This window comes from Scleropages formosus, chromosome 25 (genome assembly GCF_900964775.1).
Source record: "Scleropages formosus chromosome 25, fSclFor1.1, whole genome shotgun sequence".
In the NCBI taxonomy this organism is placed as follows: Eukaryota; Metazoa; Chordata; class Actinopteri; order Osteoglossiformes; family Osteoglossidae; genus Scleropages; species Scleropages formosus.
Genome location: NC_041830.1, coordinates 10,744,410 through 10,765,322, shown reverse-complemented (window position 1 = coordinate 10,765,322; position 20,913 = coordinate 10,744,410). Strand labels below are relative to the sequence as shown.

The following is a 20,913-nucleotide window of genomic DNA, read 5'->3' as shown; positions in this document are numbered from 1 at the left end:
ACACAGGTACAAACCTGCAAGGGGGCCGGGGGCAGCAGGCAATGGAAACAGCTATAGGATAGAATGCCAAACATGCACCGTGCGATGGGAGCAAGCGTGGCTGCCGTCGCTGTGGATGAGCCGCTTCTAAGGGCGAGCCGCCCGTTTTAGCGTGTTAGTTGGCTAGTCGGCAACTGGGACGCGTTTGATCAATCAGCATGTATTAGACTTTATGCACTTTAAAAACCTTGAAAAGGGGTGGGCTTTCGCTGCCTGGAGTCAAGAAGACTTCTCACAGAACGGCGAAAGAGGAAGAGTGAGCCTTGGGTGTGAAACCATCATGATTTTGCTCACAGGGTCAGTCCTGGTCCTTTAAGTGCTCTGCGGTTTTGGATCAATTTCCTCTGACGGAAATCTTTTTATACATTCTCTATTGAAGGACTCCTCATATGGAAACCTTTGCTTGAGGTCCCAAATCGAACATTGATATATTCTCGATTTTGGCCTGGCGTGATGGCACGAAACCCCTCTGTCCCTCACAGCTGCTGAATCCTTCCAAGCATTAAAGAAAGGTCTAAAAAAACAGGTGTAGTGTACGACCTATAGGATCCCGCCACACACTGGACCAGGACCAGCGCTGCCCTGAGCCATAACAGAGAATAAGGATGGACAGGAAAAAAAGGGGCGCTCCTGTAGAGCCTAACACACCACCCCCATCAAGACAGGTCACAACCACAGAGAGGCTGCAGTGAATTGTGGGCACCTGTTGGGATGCGATGTGGGCAGCATGAACTGGAACTCCACGACGCAGGTGTTGTCCTTCAGCTGCCGGTGCTGGACGCTGTTGAGCTCGTAGGCGATGTAGGCCCTGCGCACATACACCTGGGTGACACAGAGAGGGCACCAGACTGGAGCAGACCGGACCGGACAAAACTCATCCAACAAGACGAGACCAGTGGCAGCAAGTGGGCTGAACCTTTGTCACGTGGCAGTACTGCGACCAGGTCCTCAGCCCTTACCTCCAGGGCAGCCATCCGGACCACTTGGTTACTGTGGTAGAAGAAGTTGGGCAGAACATCGAAGATGGAAGTCTCTGACAGGATCAGTTTCTGGTGAGGAGAAGGAGGCGACACCTGTTAGATATGACTGAGGACACCAGCCGTCCTCCTGGCTCACGTTGGGGTCACAGAGGCATCTGAAACTTGTGATTTATATTTCTTCATTCATTGGACACTGTCCTCCAAAGCCACATGCAATGTTAAGCTGCTTACACTGATTTACCCGTTTAGACAGCTAGGTAATTTTTACTTATCAGTTCAAGGGAAATATTTTACTTAAGGGTACTACAGCAGCAAGAGGTGGGATTTAAACCCAGGTCCTTCCTCTAAACTCTACTCCACATCTCCCCATTTGGAGCCCATGTCTCATGTTACTGCACAACCTTTTCCAGAAATTTGCTTACAATACACACCGGCTCCTTGTGCTGCAAATTTCGGAGTTATGAATTTTGAAAGATTAAAAAAATTTTCCTGTTTATTTTTATGGAATTTCTGCTCTTATCTGTTTTCTAACGCTTTTGACTGCTGTACAACGAATGGGACCTGTATTTACCCCAGACACTAACAAATGGTAGTATAGAGCACCCAAACAGAACGGGGTCTAAAACTGCTTTAATTCACGTCAAATCCAGTGTTTACAGCTCGTGTCGGTCATCTGTAACAAGCTGAGTAATGGAGCATGTGTTTATGGGATGACTCAGTCAACAGTCAGCGCTGACTAGGAGATTGTGGAGGCGACCCATTTTGCGACGACAATTTTAAAATACGTATATTTCTAAAAGTGCAACACCAAATACATAATAGATATGCATTTCATTCACAGAACAGCTAACATAGTACATAGAGACAGTATAAACCTGTTATGGACCGTTATAAAGAATTTCTGAAATAGCGACACTTCAATAAACATCAAACGGGAAAATAATGCATAAATACCAATATGTGAACTTTAGAATTCTGTCCATTAAATCGAGGTTTGTTATATCAAGGATTTATTACATTATTATTCTTATTATTATTATATGGAACAGCCTGATAGTGTAGTGGTTAGAGCTGCTACTTTTGGACCTCAGGGTCGCAGGTTTGATCCCACCTTTAGCTGTAGTACCCTTGAGCAAGGTACTTACCCTATACCCTAAATTGCTCCAGCTATATAAATGGGTAAATAACTAAGTAGCTTAACATTGTAAGTTGTTTTGGAGAAAAGCATCAGTTAAATTAATAAATGGCGTGCACGTGGTGGGCGCACGCACACACACACACACACACACACACACACACACACACACACACACACACACACACACACACACACACACTATTATTTACTAATAAGTGAATCGATTGAACAGCATCTACGTTATTAGCCTTTAATCCACTGTAACTCTGGAGTTGTGGAGGGACAGACAGACTATTATACTCAGACCCATAAAGGAGGCAAATGATGACAGCGAGACGTTTCAAAGTGCAACCCGATGACGGTGGCCCGCTGCACACCTGCAGGTTCTCGATGCAGAACTGGTGTCCGTACATGTCGATGGCCGAGAGAAATATCGACTCCACCTGGTTGTGACGCAGCTCATAGGAGGGGAGGTGGGAGGCGATCAGCACCTGGCGAAGATCCACGAGCTGTTACAGCAGCGGAGGGGAGGATAGCAGCCTGTGATAGCAGGGAGCTGGGGGTAGGCGGAACTTACCTGGCGTGCCCGCAGTGCCACCTTGGCATTGGTGGTCTTGCTAAGCTGCGTCAACTCCGTCAGGATGGCCATCAGCTCGTCCGTCAGGGTGGGGTCTCGGCCGCACAACTGGTCCTGTTGAAGTTGGGGGTTTGATGTAACATCCACACGGAACCTGCAGAAAGTGGACCCCCTGCCTCGAGGAAAGAGTCGAGAACAAGACTGACTACTCACGATGAGCATCGTCACTAGTAGGTTCTTCTTGGTGACCTGGGCATGCGAGAAGATGTAGTTGAGCACGTTGGCCATGTCGCCCTTGTTTTCCTCCCGGAGTGCAAACACACACTTGTCATAGTGACCTGGGTAGGGGGAGGAAATGGGATTGAACTCCACACATAATCTGAGAATGAAACTGGTGAAGCAGGAGGAACTGGGCTTGCCATCGCTCCAGCAGACAGAAGGGCCAAGGAAGCTTGACTGTCACACCGCCACTGCCACGTGGCCGCACACTGAAACAGGACCCAAAACGAAGAGGAAACCCACCAGGAGACGATCGCGGAACATAAATTAGTTTAGTTTATCGGTGCACTGTCACACTAGTGACCCGGAATTACAATGACCAATCTTTCCAGTACACCCAGTGCATTTATTTTAAAATATATTTTCCAAAAAAAGTACAGTGAATAACTCATCAACTGAACATTTTAAGTGATTCTCAGACATGCAACTGAGTGATTCATTTCTTTCATCTTTATTGCAGTTTTGTTTTTTTGCATCCTATCTTGGGTGTGTCCCCTCCCCCTCCGGCCTTACGCCCTGTGTTGCCAAAGGCTCTGGCTCCCTGCGACCCCATATGAGACAAGCGGTTTCAGACAGTGTGTGTGTTTTAGTTGCGTTTAAGAGTATGATATGTAATAGCTATGAAAGAGCCAAGCAAGAAAACAGGTCGACAGTCAAACAGTATTAATAATACTAATTAATAAAGAGAAACTATTTGGTGGTGGTGGTGGTGGTGGTGGTGGGTGCGGTGGCGCAGTGGGTTGGCCCAGGTCCTGCTCTCCGGTAGGTCTGGGGTTCGAGTCCCGCTTGGGGTGCCTTGCGACGGACTAGTGTCCCGTCCTGGGTGTGTCCCCTCCCCCTCCAGCCTTACGCCCTGAGTTGCCGGGTTAGGCTCTGGTTCCCGCGACCCCGTATGGGACAAGCAGTTCAGAAACTGTGTGTGTGTGTGTGTGTGTGTGTGTGTGTGTGTGTGTGTGTGTATGTATTTGGTGGTGAGTAATGTTAAATACTGAACTAACTGTCCATTTTTGTGGTATTTGGTGATATTTCAGCATAACAGTACTAGGGCACCAGTTTTAGGAGCACAGGAACACTATTAAAAACTTTTACCATTTAAACTAATGGTAATTATAACTTTGAGTTACGATAATTAACCTTACAAAGGGTTTTTCAGGGACATATTACCTCCATAAAGATGACGAAAACAGAATGTGATTGGAATGATTAGTAAATAGCACAGGCAATAGCTGCCCTGTTAGCGTGGTTCATACAAAGGACAAATAACTGAGAAAAGAAAAACTTCCCGAACACACGATAACGCAATGTGTTTGGGAAGCTCCTCCACTATGAAGGCCAAGCTGAAAACCCCATGTTGTGAATAAGCGGGTAGGAGTGCGGGTGTGTGTCCTCACCGTTCTGAAACTGGACCTCCACCTTGAGGTACTGCCTCAGTAGGTCCATCACGACTGCTTTCATGTGCCCACGGATGCCGCTGCGGTACCTGCGAAGAGCCAGGGTGAGGGGTGAGAAAGACTAGGTGGCATCAGAAAAGAGGAAAGCGCTGCAAGATCCCTGCCGCTACCATGAACATTAATCCACCAAAACTAGACCACCGATTGAGTGATGAGGTCCCAGTCGGTGTGCATGAGGTGCCTGCCACCCCCTGCCCTGGCAACCCTAGTCCCAGCCCCCTGTGAGGTGATCTCACTTCTGCACCAGCTGCACAATGCTCTGGGTGTTCATGAAGAAGACCTCGCGTTCCGACTTGCGGTTCAGGGTGGCGGCGTGACTGTCCAGGATATTGGCTATCTGTGAGGTGGAGGGAACGGCACGTCAGCTTGGGGTGCGAATGACTTCGATTGGCCGCCGGGGGCGGGGCAGCTCACCTGTTGGCTGGGGAATTGGCAGAGAACAGAGGTGATGTTGCTGGCGTACTGAGCCATCTCCTTCTTGATGGCCTTCTCGACAGCAGGCGGGATGCGACCCGACACGCTCGTCATGATGTCCTGGAGCTCGAGCAGCGGCAGCGATGGGTCTCGTAGGGTCTTCATCAGGAGCTCCACCCACTCCTTCAACTGGGGTGGGGCACATGGCATCAGAGTGCATGCGTGTCTATTTGTGTGTGCATATACAGGGCATGGCAGAAACTCACCTTGGCACTGAAAAAGGGTTCTGGGAGGCAGAACCCATTCATGATGTGAACTAGGTGGTCCAGCGTGTTGTGAAAGACTCGGTGCAGCTTCTCACCCCGTAGCGCCACTGACTGGATCTGGGGCAGCGCGTCCGTGTGCAGCTCGGCCTGTAACACGCACGCCAAAAGGCCGTCACGTGCACGCACCCACACACCCGCATATGTGCACCGTGGCCCGAACCCATCCTACCTGCTGCACCCTGCTGGGATCGTCCAGCTGCAGCTTGGCGATGACGCAGCCGGGTTCGAGAGCAGCTCCTGCCCTCTTCACGTAGTGGATACAGCCCGACTCCATAGCTGTGAGCGTCATCACCATCTTCATCACCTGTGGAGGGCGATCATGTTCACCACACCTTCATTCTGCATATTCAAATATCCCTGACCATTAGAGGCTCCTCCTACATCTTGCATATTTCATCTGAATACCGCAAGTAGTCTTGGGATGATGTGCGAGGAAAGAGAACTTTATAAGTATGCATCATTTGACAAGGGAGTTATAACATGCAATTTATCAGATTTATTCCAGAAAGTTATATTAAAAAAAAATTTAAAAAAATCTGTAACCATTAAAGATTCCAATTTCATTCTGCACATTAGTATTTATATCCATGACTATTAGCTCTTCCCACACTTTGTATATTCATCTGTATATCACTTCCCACTATAGACTCCTCCATTGTTGCATATTCACCGGAACGTTCTTGTCCATACGTGGCTCTGCCCATGTGTTTTTTCTGCATAACAACCGGCTCTTCCTCGCCTGCAACAGGGTCTTCCTGTGTTATGCGCTTTAATTTTAATATCCCGTTACGGCCCCTCTCCCACTAGCACTCACCTCTATCTCGGCGTAGCACTGGCCAGCGAACACGTGACCGCCGTCTTCCACCGTATACTGGATCAGCTTGCCAGCAGAGGGCGAGCGGAGCAGAGAGGGGTCATTCTCCTTCTCAAAGACACACGTCTTGTTGCCAATGGTGATGCGGTACCTGCAGGACACGGTTTGACTGAGGGGACAGCTTACGAGAGCACCCCTCGCCCAAGACAAGTTTATAATAGGTGGACACACAACGTCTAACCTGTTCCAGACGACGCATCAACCTTCATTCACAGCAGCCACATGTGAAACCCCCTCCACATACCTGTCTATCTCCTCCTTCATGTAAGTGGTGTAGCTACTGCCATCGTAGGAGAGCAGCAGGCCGCCGTCGCTGAGCCGGTGCACATCCACTTCTACGCTGGAGCCATTCATGATGACCACGTAGGAGTTGGGCGACTGACGCGTCACCTTCAGCACGTATTTGGTGGCCTCATAGATGAGCTCCACATCCACGGTGTTGAGCAGCGTGTGGGCTGGCAGCACCTGACCCCTATGAGGAGAGAGGGGTGTCCTTTACCACAATGCCACCTGCCACCCAGCAATGGAATTGACTTCAGAGCCCCAAATCCCTCCGAAAGGATGCGGGGGAAACCCAGCGGGGTTCACCTCTCCAGGGAGTGCAGGAAGTTGGAGACGCTGTTTCTGAAGTTTACGTCGGCGACGTGAAGCGCACCAGTCACGATGCCCAGTATGGTGTCCGGTCTCTCAGCCTGGTCAACGCAGAAAGTGGGTCAAACACCTGGGTACCCCCGCACGCACACATGCACGCACGCATGCAAGCAAAATGAGGCTATACCTGCATTTTCTCTGCAATCAGCCTGTCCAACCAGCCTGTGTCGATGTTATTGTGCTGGAAGCTCTCAGTCTCCAGCAGCTTGATGAGGTATTCCACCGTGGTCCTGAAGTCTCCTCGAATAGACAGCTCCTTCAAGGCCACTACCATGTTCCTGAAAAGATACGCGCACCTTTACACATACATACAAAGAGCCTACACACAATTACCAACTAAATCAGCGTACATACACCCAGTTACCATCTTACTGAAGGCAGACACATACATTTAGCATAACGGAAATTATACACACCAAGTCACCGTTTTCCTGAGAATATACCTAATAACCATCTTACCAAAAATATGCACACGGTTACCATGCTGCTGAAGGTATACACACAATTACACCTGAGAGCACACGGAGGTGCCAGCAGGACGAGGAAGGATGCGAAAACTCACGAGATGGCCTCCTCCCGGTTCTCCCCCCAGGAGAAGCAGTGTCCGAACTGTGAGTCGGCAAACTCGTGTAACCCGCCAGCGGCCGCCACGCTGAAGTAACCCCACACGTTCTTGTTGCTGCGGAAGTTCAGCTCCTGTACCGTGCCTGAACTGGGCTTGAATCCCTGAGAGGAGGAGAGGGAGAGTGGGTCAAGTCAAAGGGCCAGACTATGAGGAGCACACATCTGAAAGCACAACTGTCCTTCGGTCAATCGTCACACACTGCAGGTTAAGGGCAACGGGCAGACTTTACCTCATCAGGGTTCTCACTAGTGATGCGGGCAGCAATGACGTGACCTCGGGGCGAGGGTGCGGTCGATAGCGCCTCAAAGTCGATGGGCGTGTCACCCCAGGGCTGCACACCGTACATCATACGGATGTCCTTGATCCGGTAAAGAGGAATCCCCATGGCAATCTACGGGATACACGAACACATGTACAAGTTACCTGGCTGCTATAAAACACGTTGCTGTGCGCAATACATGAGACATTTAACCTGACCCAACATTTCTTTTAAAAGTCTTTCAAAAATAACAGTTGCAAGCAATCAAACCTACAGCATGGCACTGCCAGTGCACAAAATGTTCTTAATATCAGGTACCTAGTTTAGTGACTAAACTGGACCTGCTACAATATATTGGGGATGAATGGGATACGGTTCCCCTGACCATGGGACACAGACTGCATGATACTTTGCTCTGGATAGGTTACGAAACCCCAATATACTCTGCTCTGGATAGGATATGCCACCCCGAAATACTCTGCTATGGGTGGGATACGGTGCTCCTGGCATATACTGTGTCTGAGCTGGATGGAATATGGCCAGGCTGCTAGAGAAGCTGCAGACTCCCTGCGGGATGAATCCACAATACTGCGTCCTACAGCCTTGTAACTGCTGACCTAAATAGTTGGGACTCACGTGACTCTGGGGTGCCACGGTGTCGCTGGTTACCATGGCAACTAGGCAGCCAGAGTGCTGTGAAGCAAGCGTTACAGAGGTATTCTGACAGCAGTGTTTCATTATGGCTTCACCAGCCTTTAATCACACACAGACACACCTGCAGCTGGGCAGCGGGCAGGTTGACGTCGGCCACCATCTCCGTGCAGGGGTGCTCCACTTGGAGCCGGGGGTTGAGTTCCAGGAAGTAGAAGCTGCTATCCTGACTGTACAGGTACTCAACCGTGCCGGCACTGACGTATCCCACCATCTTGGCCAGCTTCACCGCACACTGCAGAAGAGCAACAGCCAATCACAACTCAGCATTCCTTGGGGGCTCCACAGGGTACAACAGGTCATAAGACCTGTGATATGAAGCCACAGGCTGATATGATTTGTTTGGCCACACCCACTCCACGCGCTTCATGTAATCTCTGTGATAAATCAGGCAGTTTAACTCAACCCGTTGGCTACGGCACCTTCTCCATGTCCTCAAACACGTCTGCGGTGGCAATGGTGGCCGGTGCCTCCTCGATGATCTTCTGGTGGCGCCGCTGTACCGAGCAGTCACGGCCGAACAGCGAGATGGCGTTGCCGTACTGGTCGGCGAGGATCTGCACCTCGAGGTGGCGCGCGTGCTTGGCCAGCCGCATCACGAAGATGGGAGAGCCCGGAACCTCCGTCTGGACCTACAGAACCGGGACGTTAGCGGGCTGCCTGTGTGCGGTCCAGGGTTCCGGTGGAGAGACGAGGGATGCGCACCTGTCTGAAGAGGTTGGGGAAGTCATCCGCGCAGTTCACTTTGCGAATGCCCTTTCCGCCTCCGCCCTCGGAGGCCTTCACCATCACCGGGTAGCCCACCTTCTCGGCAGCCTGCGGGCACAATCAGGACACCACAGGACCGTGGCCTTAACGTGGTCCCAAGCAGAGCAAGTGCGTGGCTGTGGCATGCAGTTCGATGTCACGGCCCGAGTTGCCACGGTTACCTTCAGCCCAGCCTCCACATCATGAATGCAGCCCTGCTCGTACAGCTCTGGGGGAACGTTGATGATGCCCTTCTTCTGGTCACTCTCGGTCCACTCAACTGTTAGCCCTGCAACGGGCCATGAAACTCATTCGCACACAGTCACCTGTTTTGGCAGGAAACTTGGAAAGCTGACCAGTCCCTCCCTGGAGAGTGACCATTACCGGCTCCGCTCCACGGCAGTGTAGGGATCCCTGCAGTTTGGGCCACAATGGATGATGCGATCTTGTCCCCAAGCGCCCACATGGCCTGGCTAGGGGGTCCTGACCATGGGGGAGGGGCAAACACAGAGTTGTGAGCATCAGAGTTCGTCAAACAGACACTGCCACGGTTCCATACGTGAAGCTATATTGAGATGGTTTAGTTGAACATATTTTGTGGAAAAATGTTTGGACTGTGCCTTTTTAAGGTTTAGTCTCAACTATAGCAAGAGAAATATCGTATATATGAATTCATAGATTTTACCCAGCTGAAAGGAACCTTAAGAAACTTAAAAAACAATAGAGTCCCAGCAGTACATCAATACAACATTAATGTCCAATAACTGTAAATCCTGTCGAACTACTGACTTCCGCACACATTTCAAGCTTTTAGTGTTAAATTTATTCCCCTCGCATTCATTTTGTCTTTGTACTGTATTTTCCTTTTATGACTGCACTGTTAAAAAAATAATAAAAAATAATTGGACATGACTGGACCGTGTTGGACCATCTGGACTCACCCATGAAGGCGATACCGTTCTTGTGCAGCAGCTCAGGTAGTTTGGGGTTTTCGGACGCATGGCCCCACCCCGCCCACACGGCCTGGGGGGGGTGAGGGCATAGGGAATGAGGTTCGAGTGTCATTTGAAGCGTAAGTGCAACAGCAAACACCACACACACACACACACACACACCTGCACAGGTATGCGTTTGGCAATGTCCAGAATAAGCTCCACGTTGGCGTAGTTGTTGTTGTTGGTCCCGCCTGGCACTGGCACATAGTGGTCCGCCATCTTTATGTACTCTGTCGCCATAGAAGTGGTGTAAAAGCGTCACGGTCAGAGTAAAAATGGGGTAGAAATGTGACCTTGAGTTAAGCCTTTGGTCACACTGGTGAACAGGCTCACAAAGAAACTACACACATTTTACCACACTTCCGCCCCGTTCCACTCCCTGCTCACTCACCTGCGTTGGCCTTGAGGTCCTCGGGGGTCACCATGACGACGAAGCGAATGGCGCGTTCGTTGCGGAACATCTCGTATGCCCAGCGGCGGATGGAGCGCATGCACTTGACCGCCGCGATGCCGTTGTTGGCAATGAGGACCTGTGGAACGGTTGAGGAGCCATGAGCGCCACCGCGAGACCCGCCATCACCCGCGCCCCGTGACCCAAAACCTCTGACCAACCTTCTCGATGACCTTGTTGCCCCCGAAGCGAGTGACGAACTCAGCAGGCGAGGCAACGGTGAAGTCCCTCTGGAGGTCAATGCGGCGCCTGTCACGGCCTTGTTTCACCAAGTGCAGGCCGGACATGCTGGGCCTACAACACGCACATGCAGATGACCTCGACGAAGCAGAATGCTCATCGTGCCTGTGCTTGCCTCTAAATCATAATTTCTTCACTCTGTTCTTACCCTGAAATTCCAGTTTTGGAGCAGAACCCCACCCCCCCACGATAAGGCCTACGTTGCCAAGCGGTCTAACAAGTGAACCCCCAGCCCCACCCCCGTGGGACTGAATGTCCCAAAGCGGCTCACGTTCATTTTTATTGCCTGCTGCCTTTTATAGTTATGGACTCTCAGATAAAAGGGCCATCTTACGGCAATGACCTGCTCCCAACCTCGAACCTGGGAACCGTCCCCTCCGCTTATGTAGGAAGCCGCTTTTGTCGTAACGTCTCTTATTTCCTCAGTAGATTCCTTTACAAAAACACATACACACCGACTCCTTCACCTCACAAACGTAGCTGGCACTCATCTGATTGTAACTCATCTCGTTCCAGACTAGAAAGTCACTTTTACCACAAAGCCACGATCCCTAAAAGGTAAATAAATAACACTGACTTACCTTGATTTATTCACTGGTTACCTTCTGCAAACAGCTCAGAGGACTATATCGTACCTTTAGAAGTACAATGCAAAATTTGAGAACTTCCAACGCTGTGCTGCATTCAGATCAAAACATTCAAAATAGGTTCACATTTACATTCATTCATCTATCTATCTGACACTTTTCTCCAAAGCAAATTACAGTGTTAAGCTACTCACAAATATTTACCCATGTACACAGCTGGGTAATTTTACTGGAACAATTTTGGGCAAATACCTTGTTCAAGGGTACTGCAGTTGGAGGTGGGATTCAAACCTACGACCTTTGGACGTGAGTTGAAGTGATGCGGCTCATACTCCAGTTAGGGCGCTCTCTACTGCCATAATTGGCTCGGTGGGTACGCACAAGTTGAGTGTGACCCACTAAAAAGTAAAACGTCAGATATTACAGCAAATACAGCCAACGCAAATAAAACTAAGCTGGAAAACGTCCCTCTTCATAGAACGTGCAACTCCACCGTTCGCTATATGAGGAGACCGTACATAAGTTCACGCGTTTATCGTTTTACTGTATAAAGTTGCACACTTTATGAGGGCGATTTGGATTGCAGTGTGCAAACCTGTGGGAAGCAGCCAGGTGACCTCTGATCGCCACGGCAACAGAGCCGAGGCATCGAGGAAAGGTGAGTTGAGGACAAAGTTGGGAACAGAGGAAGGGATCCACATCCTCGCTTACCCTAGGCTGGGGGGGCTTTGCGCTGTACCCGAAGGAGTGTCACACTTCACTCACGTGGTCTGACCACGTGATGCATCACAACGGCATGCCCGCTCGGGACCGCAACCCCGAGCGCAGCCTGTCCCTCCCACAGAGCTGCAGGCCACACCCACTGATGTCATCCCTTCAGCAGAGGAACACACACGGAGGAGGGCAGCTCCATCACGGCACCTTCCAACACGTTAACAGGTGTGCGAGACCTCTCTTATCTGCTGCTATTGTGTGTGCGTGTGTGTTTGCGCAGGTGATAAGGGCTGGCAGAGACAACAACGCCACATCTGGGGTTTATTTTAGCAACACTTCCGGCTAGTCTCACACACATACTCACACACATTCATATACACAGACACATGTGTTAATGTGGGCCTAGTAGTGCAAAATTCCACCCTTCTGTGTCAACACACACACACTCGCTGTATTGCAAAAGAGGGAACTGCTGCAGCAATGGGGTCTTTCAAAAGACAAGCAAAAACCTGGCAAAGTTCTCATGACATGGCTACAGTGAAAAAACCAAATTAAATATAAATGCGACGTTTATTTACCCCACACTTCACCTCACGCCGTATTCACTTTAACAGCAGGGTAACTCATACGCTATCAATTTAGAATAAGGATCTTATTCCAGGATCCTACAGCTGAAGCCATGTCCTCCAAACGGAAAGCGCCAGTGTTAACCACTGCGCCCCCTGCTGCCACTAAAACGCATTTTAAAAATTAAAGACTATAAAAGTATCAATGAAGGCAGCTAGAAGCAATATTATTAGCATATACATTAATTCATAACACTAACCTGAAAGGAGAAAGTGGTGCTCTGTAAAGCTTGCTCTCTGGTCTGAACCACTGCTCCACCCACTCCCTCACCCTTTGCCCCGCCCACTGAATGTGAGTGAGAGGTAAGTGGGCGGAGCTGTGGGGAAAAAAGGAGGAAAGAAACTGGGGGCCCCACTCCCCTGGCATCCCAAGGCCTCCTTCATCCTCTCCTACTCCTTCTCATATTGCCCCATCCACTCAGCGTCCTGGCCACGCCCCCTCCCATTGCCCCACCCACACCCTCTATTGTTGCGCCTGGCCATGCAGCAGGGTCTCCTCCGCTGCCATTCGCTCCCTCTGCCTTTAAGACTCAAAGTGAGTGGGGAAGGGAGGGGCCATCAGACCCCCCGCCACACACGTGAACACTGAGCGCCACGTGAGTAGCGCACGTATGTGTCATTAACGCGATTGGCCAGACTGGGACTGAACCCCACCCTCCCCCTGAAATGAAAATTCAGCAAGGAAAAAGGGGGTGGGGGGTGACAAAGGAAGAGAGAGAGGAGGCTGTCCTGCTGACCTCATGTGCAGCGGTCCATCCACGTGGTCGAAGCCCATGTCGAATGTGCCGTCAGAGCTGACCGAGGAGGGAGAGAGCGAGCGCTCCTTCTCCTCGAGCCGCAGCTCCGTTTTGCTCGGGATCTCATCCTCGGAGTTCTCCTCAGACACGGAGCCGATGGTGAAGTGGGACACCGGAATGGTCGCGGTCGCAGGCGGAGGCTTTGTGCCCCCCGGGGCCTCCTCCTCAGCCATCGCCTGACCGCCCTGGCAGGACGAAAACACTGCGGGGGAGAACGAGCTGTCAGCACGCTCCTCTCGCCACAGATACAAGGACCGCATAAGAACCACTCAATCCCTAGAGCATCGCCCGGAACACAACCGCAGCCATATCTCGCCAGGTCAATATGAAAAATAACGTGAGCGTAGCATGAATATATTGCAATATTGCACTAGCAGTGGACTGTGATATGATTCAAAAACAAGGCCTATATTATACTGCCCATCTATGGAAAAATGTAACACGGTTAGACCGCGGTCATCCAGCTGCTCCAGTGTCTTTTGGATGTTAGGAAATGAAAAAGGACTCAAACAGTTGTGATGTGTCAGTTCACACACGGCATGATCACAACCGATTTAATTTACACACAGCAGCCAGGCCCATGCTTGTTGAACACAAAGAGCAGGTGATACCATGGTCACCGCGGTCCACAGTGAGACATAGGGATAGTAGGCTGTGCAACACAAGAATGACCACGGCTGACTAGGGTTAACATGGTACACTATGATACACAGTGCTACCAGAGTATGTAACTGAAAAATAACCACAGTTCACCACGGTCACCATGTACTACCAGACATAGTGCATGGAGAGCGTGTAACACAAAAACGACCACGGTTCACTACTGTTACCATCAGACACAGTGCCAGTGAAGTGTGCAACACAAAAATGACCGTGGTTCACCACGGTCACTATTACCAGACGTAGTGTATGGAGAGTGTGTAACACAAAATGACCACGGTTCACCACGGTCACGATGGTACATTACCAGACATAGCAGTGTATGGGGAGTGTGTGTAACACAAAAATCACCACACAGTTTACCGCGGTCACCATGCCATAGCATTTGGTACACCAGCAGACACGACTCAGTCAGTGTTGTAGCTCTACGGTCAACACGCCGTTCACCACGACGATGGAGAGAACCGCAACCGGTCGGACCGGTACAGCCGCCTCCCCGCAGACAGAGGCACGTTTTTTTCGCAGCAGCAGGTCGCAGCAAGAACACGCTTCGCTTTACAGAACGTACGTCGTCTCGCACTGAACGGATATAATAATGGTTCATATATTGTTGTGGGTGCGATCATAATAATATGATAATTCCCGCGCCTACACACGGAGAGAGAGACAGCGTCTCGCGCACTGCGTCCTCCTGTCCGTCACTAGTCGACCGATCGATCGATCATGATGCCGCGGCTAGTCTGACGCGCCCAGCTGCCGGTCGGAACTCACCGTGGGACAGAAAGCGGCACGCAATCCTGACGCGCTACTCCCGCACAGCAACAGCCGCTCCCGGTCCGCTAAAGCAGCGCTGTTCGCCGCATATTTAGCAGCTGAGCGACGGCGACTCGGAGGGTCTGTCGCGGCGGCGGCGCGGTGGGGTGATGTGCGCGAGGGTTCACTCCCGGGCGTTGACCTGTGACCCGTCGGAGCGGAGCCTCACGCTGCCGGAGACGAGCCAATCGGAGAACGCCTCCGTATCCAGGGGCGGGCACGCGGAAACAAATGTCTCCGGAGGCGTGCCCAATCAGCGAGCCGTTTTCCGTCCCACGTGACGTCCACAGTATGGCCTGATCGGACGGAGGAGCTGGGGCTGGAGCGGGCGCGCGCGCTGCACCGGTAGCAGTAACAGTAACAGTAACCCGAGGGAGAGAAATTTCGCGAGCCAGGCGTTAAAATTTCGTAACGCATTTGGTATATTATACAGTAAAAATCAGTTGCTCATATTTGTGTTTTTTTTTTTTTTTTAATTGTTGTCTGTGGTATTTCGTGACATGATTAACACACACACAGTGACAGTCAGCGTGTGGTAAAAATGTGGTACAGTCTTTCATTTTGCTCATCCAGAAGACCCCTCCTTAGACACGTGGCCTGGCCTGATCAGGAGGCTGCAGGCTGCCGAGGAGGGATGTCAGCCAGGGTCACGAGCTGGGGCTCCTGCCCTCTGTTCCCTGATCATGTCTACCAGGGATGATTGGGCCGTGGCGCCTGGTACCCCGCCAGCGCCGTTGTGCAAGGGGGTTGCTCCGGGTCCCGGGTCCCAGCCGGCACGGCACCTCGCCCAGTCGGCACGTTTCAACACCGGTGATGATCGGAACAGGCCGAGGACATCGATCGGGACTCGTGGTCGGCCTCCCTGCGGTTCGACACTTGTAGATAAGCAAAGAACTACAGTGGTGTTTCGTCAACTCTGCAACCGGGAGAGACACCCTATCGTTCGCTAAACCTTTCATTTACATTCATTTAGTTAATGCTTTTCTCCGAACCTACCATGTTAAGCTACCTTCCATTATTTACCCAATTATTTTGCTGGAACAATTTAGGTTTCAGTACCTTGCTTAGGGTTACTGCAGCTAGGGGTGAGATTTGAACCTACAACCTTCAGGTCTAAAGCCAGCAGCTGTAAACGCTATGATACAGTATGTTTACAGCGTTAGGTCTGTGCGCTTACAATATGCAACGATTGATTATTTACAGCAGGGAATGTTTTACTGTATCTTTAAGGGTACTACAGCAGGAGTGGGGGGATTCAAACCTCTGACCAGTGTTTATATCAGCACTGGAGAGACTTAGGACTTGAGGTCAGGGGTGAAGTGTGGCGGACTTTTATCAAAGTGTTTGTGTTAACGCTGGGAGACACACCAACGCAGGTGTGATGTGCCAAACTCCCGGAGCCAGGGGACAAACTGCTCTTTTTGCAACAGTTGCTCAAAAACTTCTCCGCATTCCTTTTGGAGCTGTTCAAAAACCCAAATGTTCTGGAAAGATCTCTGTAGATTCATTAATGGTCATCTGTGCGCAGACTTGTCTTCGTTGTGTGAAAATGCACTGCTTGGTTTCTGGGGTATCGATTGGAAGAGGGACGAAGGACACGATTTTTAAAATATCTTGTTTTACTGGTAAAATTCCATATTCATTAAGGTAGATTCAAAGGTTAAAAAAAACACTATCCTGACCTCCAGTGACCAGTAAACTTTATTTTAAACTCTCTGTATTTGTTGCATCTGTTCTCTTTGTCTAATATTCCCTTCTGTTTTATATTTGTGTGTATCAAAAATTTAATTAAAGCAGATCGATGGGAGTGTGTGTGTGTGTGGACCCCCGTTCCCACAGTCAGAATCTCTAACAGCCAGGATCACACTAGTGACATGCGTCGCAGGACATTGGGGTTAATGGGTGTGTAACACATGCCGGTAGGGTGTGTGGGCAGATCTGCGCTGCCGAGGCCCTCTTCATTAGCGTGTGTTGCCTCGTCCGGCAGCGTTCGCGGTCCATTCGCTGTGACAGTGTGCGCTCTTCGTGGGCTCTCGTTCCTTGCCGTTAAGTCCTTTCCTGCAAATGAAGCGCCAATGTGACTGTTTTTCGCCACTTTAATGGCCTTTTTCACTCTGAACGCTCTTCTCGGTCTTTTTAATACAGTATTTTTGGTTAACGAGGACACCTCAAGCCTGACTGGCGTCTCAGAGCGCCAACCGTGTCAGTCGTGCCCGTGAACTTCGATGGGATGCAAACTCGCACCCCTATGGCCTGCAACATCGTGGATGCTGGACTCTGTGTCGAACCCTGTCACACCCATGGCGGTGGGCCTGAGTGAGGGTGTGACCTGGTGGAGAAGGTATAACTGTGTGGTGATGGTAATTAAGAGGTATTGGGCAGCAGGTGGTGCAGTGGTTAGGGTTAGGGCTGTAATACAATAGTTCAGATCTCAGCTGCTGCTGTAGTACTGTTGATCAAGGCACTTACCCTGAACTGCTCCAGTAAAAATTAGGCAGCTATATAAATGGGCAAATCAGTGTAATGTTGATTATATACCGTAACATTGCAATCACCACGGCAAAAGGTAAATAAATGTTTATAATACACTGGGCCCTAAGCTTATCAGTACAAGTCTGTTCTCGATTTGCTCACAACTCAAAAATCACTTTTGCCGAGTCACAATCGATAAAATCTGAAAATGCATACGTCAATTAACTTTTCGATTTGTTAACAAAACAGACATCCCTCAATTCAGACTGTGAAGGCTTTTAATTTTAACATTTTTTAAAAAAAACTCCAACCTACATCAACACTGATTAATGTTGGAGATGTATGAAAACGAAAACATGCAGGATTTGCAAACACTGTACGAAGCAGGTGCAGTGGAGGCGGTGCTGCGTTTTTACTCTGTTCCTCTTCAATCTGAGTACGTTTTGCTGCCAACTAGAGGCAGAAAGTGGAAACGCAGGTCATTTTCACTTCGCGAATCTCAGAAATTTTAGAATAGAACATTGAAGAAAATGTAGTTTAAAATAAATTTATAATTTGGGGAAGGCTTGCATGTTCAGAAAAAAGCCCACTCGAATGTTGTAGTAAAATAACAAAAAGGCGCGTAGCCATGACGATGGCTTCTTCTGGAACGTGCCACCAGGTGGCGCTCATGCATCTTCAGTAGATGCCTTTTTGCTTCTGGTTTGACATCCTTAACAAAGTAGCTCTTTGCTGTGATTTTAGAAGAGCTGCACTCCACTCAAAGTCATCTCAGTCCTGCTTCGAATCCCCGATTTGCTGCAACTCAGTGATTTGCGTAGGTGGGGACAGAGCGGATGTGGCCGTGTGAGCGGGCCCCGTTAGCAGCCCTCATTATGGAGAAGCAAAGGCACGTGAAGAACAGGCGACCATGGATACATCTCAATTCCGCGATGGCCTTAGTTAAATCCTTTCAGCAGAAAAGCAGGACAGGAAGTGGCAGGGAAGGAAATTTAAGTGGCACTGCATTTATATTTATCTGATGCTTTTCTCCATAGTGACTTACAATGTTAATCTGCTTACACTGATTTACCCCTTCATACAGTTGGGTGATTTTTGATGCATCAGTTCAGGGTAAATACCTTGATCAAGGCTACTAAAGCAGGAGGTGGGATTCGAACCTGGGTCCTTCGAGTGCAAAGCAACAGCTGTAACCACTTAGGTGTTCTATTCAGGTTCCGAAACTGAGATGGATTTAACGTGCGAAACTGGGTCATGACCTCGGCTACCCGGTCAGACTGGGTCAGAACTGTCCTTGTTGTGGTCTGGCCTCGGATCACCAAGCCAGAGGTGCAGGACTTTACCCATAATCCCATGCTTGGTCTTGTACTACATGATTTACATAACTTGACATGGTTTATTAATATGTCACACTATTTTAAGTTTCATTAAATTACTTTTTTTTTTTTAACTTTGAAACCAGAATTTGGCCCTGGCATTAAGTAATAATTAACATTCTAAAAAAAATACCCGGTCCATATTTTTAACAAATTCTAATTTACATTTTTTTTTTTAAAACGGGTTGCAGAGAAACACATTTTCTGAGCAAAGTGTGAAAATTATACTTGTAAAGTACGTTTAGAACATTTTACATAATATTTAACACCACTGGCTTTTTATTTTCTTGATGAACTGTGTTAACTTGTGTTGAAAATACAAGAAAGCATTTTGCTGAGAGAACAGCAGGGGGCATAGTGGTTAGTTCTGCCCCTTGCACTAGAAATGTCCGGATTCAGATCGCAGTCCTACTGTAGTGCCCTTGATTGAGGTTCTTATACTGAATTGATGCAGTAAAAATTTCCCTTGGTGTATAAAAGGGCAAATCAGAGAAAGTTACATTAAAGAAAAGTTTCACATTAATAAATACAGATTTGATTTGATCACCATCCCAAATTTCTGCCACCTGCTCACAGTCCATTCACTGCAGAGGTGTGTCTCTGGGGTGCAAATGTGCAGCAAGTCTGAATCAACAAGCTCAACTCACAGGAGACATGGATTTGAAGGGGTCTCAAAGTACCCAGGACATTTGTCCCCTCTGGCTCTCCTCCCTTACATACTTTTGGAGCTCACCCTGCTAAATCTGGATTACGAGTTTAATTCCCACCTCCTTTTGTGGTCCTTTTGAGGAAATTTTACTGTAAAAACCTTGACTGGAGCCAAGTCCAGATTGTGGGTATGATGCACCAATTGGTGTGGATTATCCTATTAGCACTTTTTCTGTATGGGATAAGACCTGTTCTGGTCCCCCGCGCTGACCAGTACACATCCGAAATCAATGTCTCCACCACTAACCCTAACCCTAACCTTAAATCAGTGTCTCTACCACCAACCCTTAATCAGTGTCTCCACCACTAACCCTAACCACAACCCTAACTCTGACCCTAACCGAAATCAGTGTGTCCACCACTAACCCTAACATCTCATTTTGGAAGTCCACTCTCAGTGTCCATCTTTCTGCTGTTTTATTTTTTTTTTTAAATTTTGCTCTTTTATTCTGCAGCTCTTACGTGGTGTGGCGGTATGGTGGGAACCACCCTCACAGCCCCTGGACTGTGTTAACCACCTGTCTGAATGTTCATAATCTCTGATATTTCTCAGCACATATAGTATCTACAATGATGTTAACCTCGAATTTGGAAGGAAAAAATATAACAAATAAATGCTAAATGAATAAATAAAAGTATAACATGTGCCAGCAGGTGGCAGAGTGGTTAGAGCTGCCACTTAGAGTAGCTAAATATTATAAATTAATAAATTAATGAATTAATGTAGATGCAAATGAGGGTTGGCCACAAAGGCAGCAGGGTGGTTAGATCCCAGCCTGGCAGACGAACCCTGAGCAAGACGCAGCGGAGCTTGGCTTAAAACTTCATCTGCCAGCTACAGCGACAATGGCATCTTCTCCACCACAAGGAGGTGCGTCTGGACCCCACTGTCTCTCTGTGGTGCTCCCCCAGATTAAGGTCAGACCGGCGTTGGGCCAGACGGCTGCAGTCCCAACCGCTCTGAGGACAACATGTCAGGGTCACACCGCCCGGCCAGGGCACCACGGTCACCAGCATGATGGTAAAATATGTACAATATAGAGCACTGGTTGCATCATTCTAAAATAAATAAATAAAGGAAATAAACATTTAAAGATATCAGCAAATGACAAAAAGTTTCCATCCGTAAGGCTGATCACAGTATATGGTACTCAGTGAAGGGAGTGATCATAAAACATTACACATTAATTTCAGTATGTACCAGATGGCTCGTGTAAACCTAAGTTGCCAGAGATGTTCATGCAACATCATGAATGAATGAATGAATGAATGACCTTTAATAACCCCAAAAGAAACTGCATGAAGCTACAAGAACACACACACACACACACACACACACACATACAACCAAAAAAACCCCCAGAGAAACAGCACAAGTATAATAGCCTTTCATATGGAAATGC

General features: G+C 49.0%; 1 protein-coding gene across 3 annotated transcripts in view; it reads right to left on the bottom strand.

Moving 5' to 3' along the window:
- acaca (acetyl-CoA carboxylase alpha) overlaps positions 1–15,107 on the bottom strand; it is a 35,057-nt gene extending 19,950 nt beyond the window's left edge. For 2 of the 3 annotated variants that reach the window (XM_018731246.2, XM_029249069.1), the window contains exons 1-27: positions 14,913–15,107; positions 13,422–13,683; positions 10,679–10,811; positions 10,458–10,596; positions 10,187–10,296; positions 10,013–10,094; positions 9,456–9,554; positions 9,254–9,360; positions 9,030–9,140; positions 8,747–8,956; positions 8,389–8,559; positions 7,584–7,745; positions 7,292–7,455; positions 6,857–7,007; positions 6,667–6,770; positions 6,323–6,550; positions 6,019–6,169; positions 5,374–5,508; positions 5,145–5,291; positions 4,879–5,067; positions 4,701–4,801; positions 4,405–4,493; positions 2,948–3,072; positions 2,735–2,848; positions 2,535–2,648; positions 999–1,088; positions 743–861 (exon numbers count right to left, since the gene is read on the bottom strand). In XM_018731246.2, the coding sequence (XP_018586762.1) occupies positions 743–861; positions 999–1,088; positions 2,535–2,648; positions 2,735–2,848; positions 2,948–3,072; positions 4,405–4,493; positions 4,701–4,801; positions 4,879–5,067; positions 5,145–5,291; positions 5,374–5,508; positions 6,019–6,169; positions 6,323–6,550; positions 6,667–6,770; positions 6,857–7,007; positions 7,292–7,455; positions 7,584–7,745; positions 8,389–8,559; positions 8,747–8,956; positions 9,030–9,140; positions 9,254–9,360; positions 9,456–9,554; positions 10,013–10,094; positions 10,187–10,296; positions 10,458–10,596; positions 10,679–10,811; positions 13,422–13,654 (3,578 nt within the window). In that variant the 5' untranslated portion in view covers positions 13,655–13,683; positions 14,913–15,107. Of the gene's footprint in view, positions 1–742; positions 862–998; positions 1,089–2,534; positions 2,649–2,734; positions 2,849–2,947; positions 3,073–4,404; positions 4,494–4,700; positions 4,802–4,878; positions 5,068–5,144; positions 5,292–5,373; positions 5,509–6,018; positions 6,170–6,322; positions 6,551–6,666; positions 6,771–6,856; positions 7,008–7,291; positions 7,456–7,583; positions 7,746–8,388; positions 8,560–8,746; positions 8,957–9,029; positions 9,141–9,253; positions 9,361–9,455; positions 9,555–10,012; positions 10,095–10,186; positions 10,297–10,457; positions 10,597–10,678; positions 10,812–12,884; positions 13,207–13,421; positions 13,684–14,912 lie in introns of those variants that run through there. The other variant, XM_029249070.1, reaches the window with a different exon arrangement.
- Between the last annotated feature and the right edge of the window lie 5,806 nt (positions 15,108–20,913).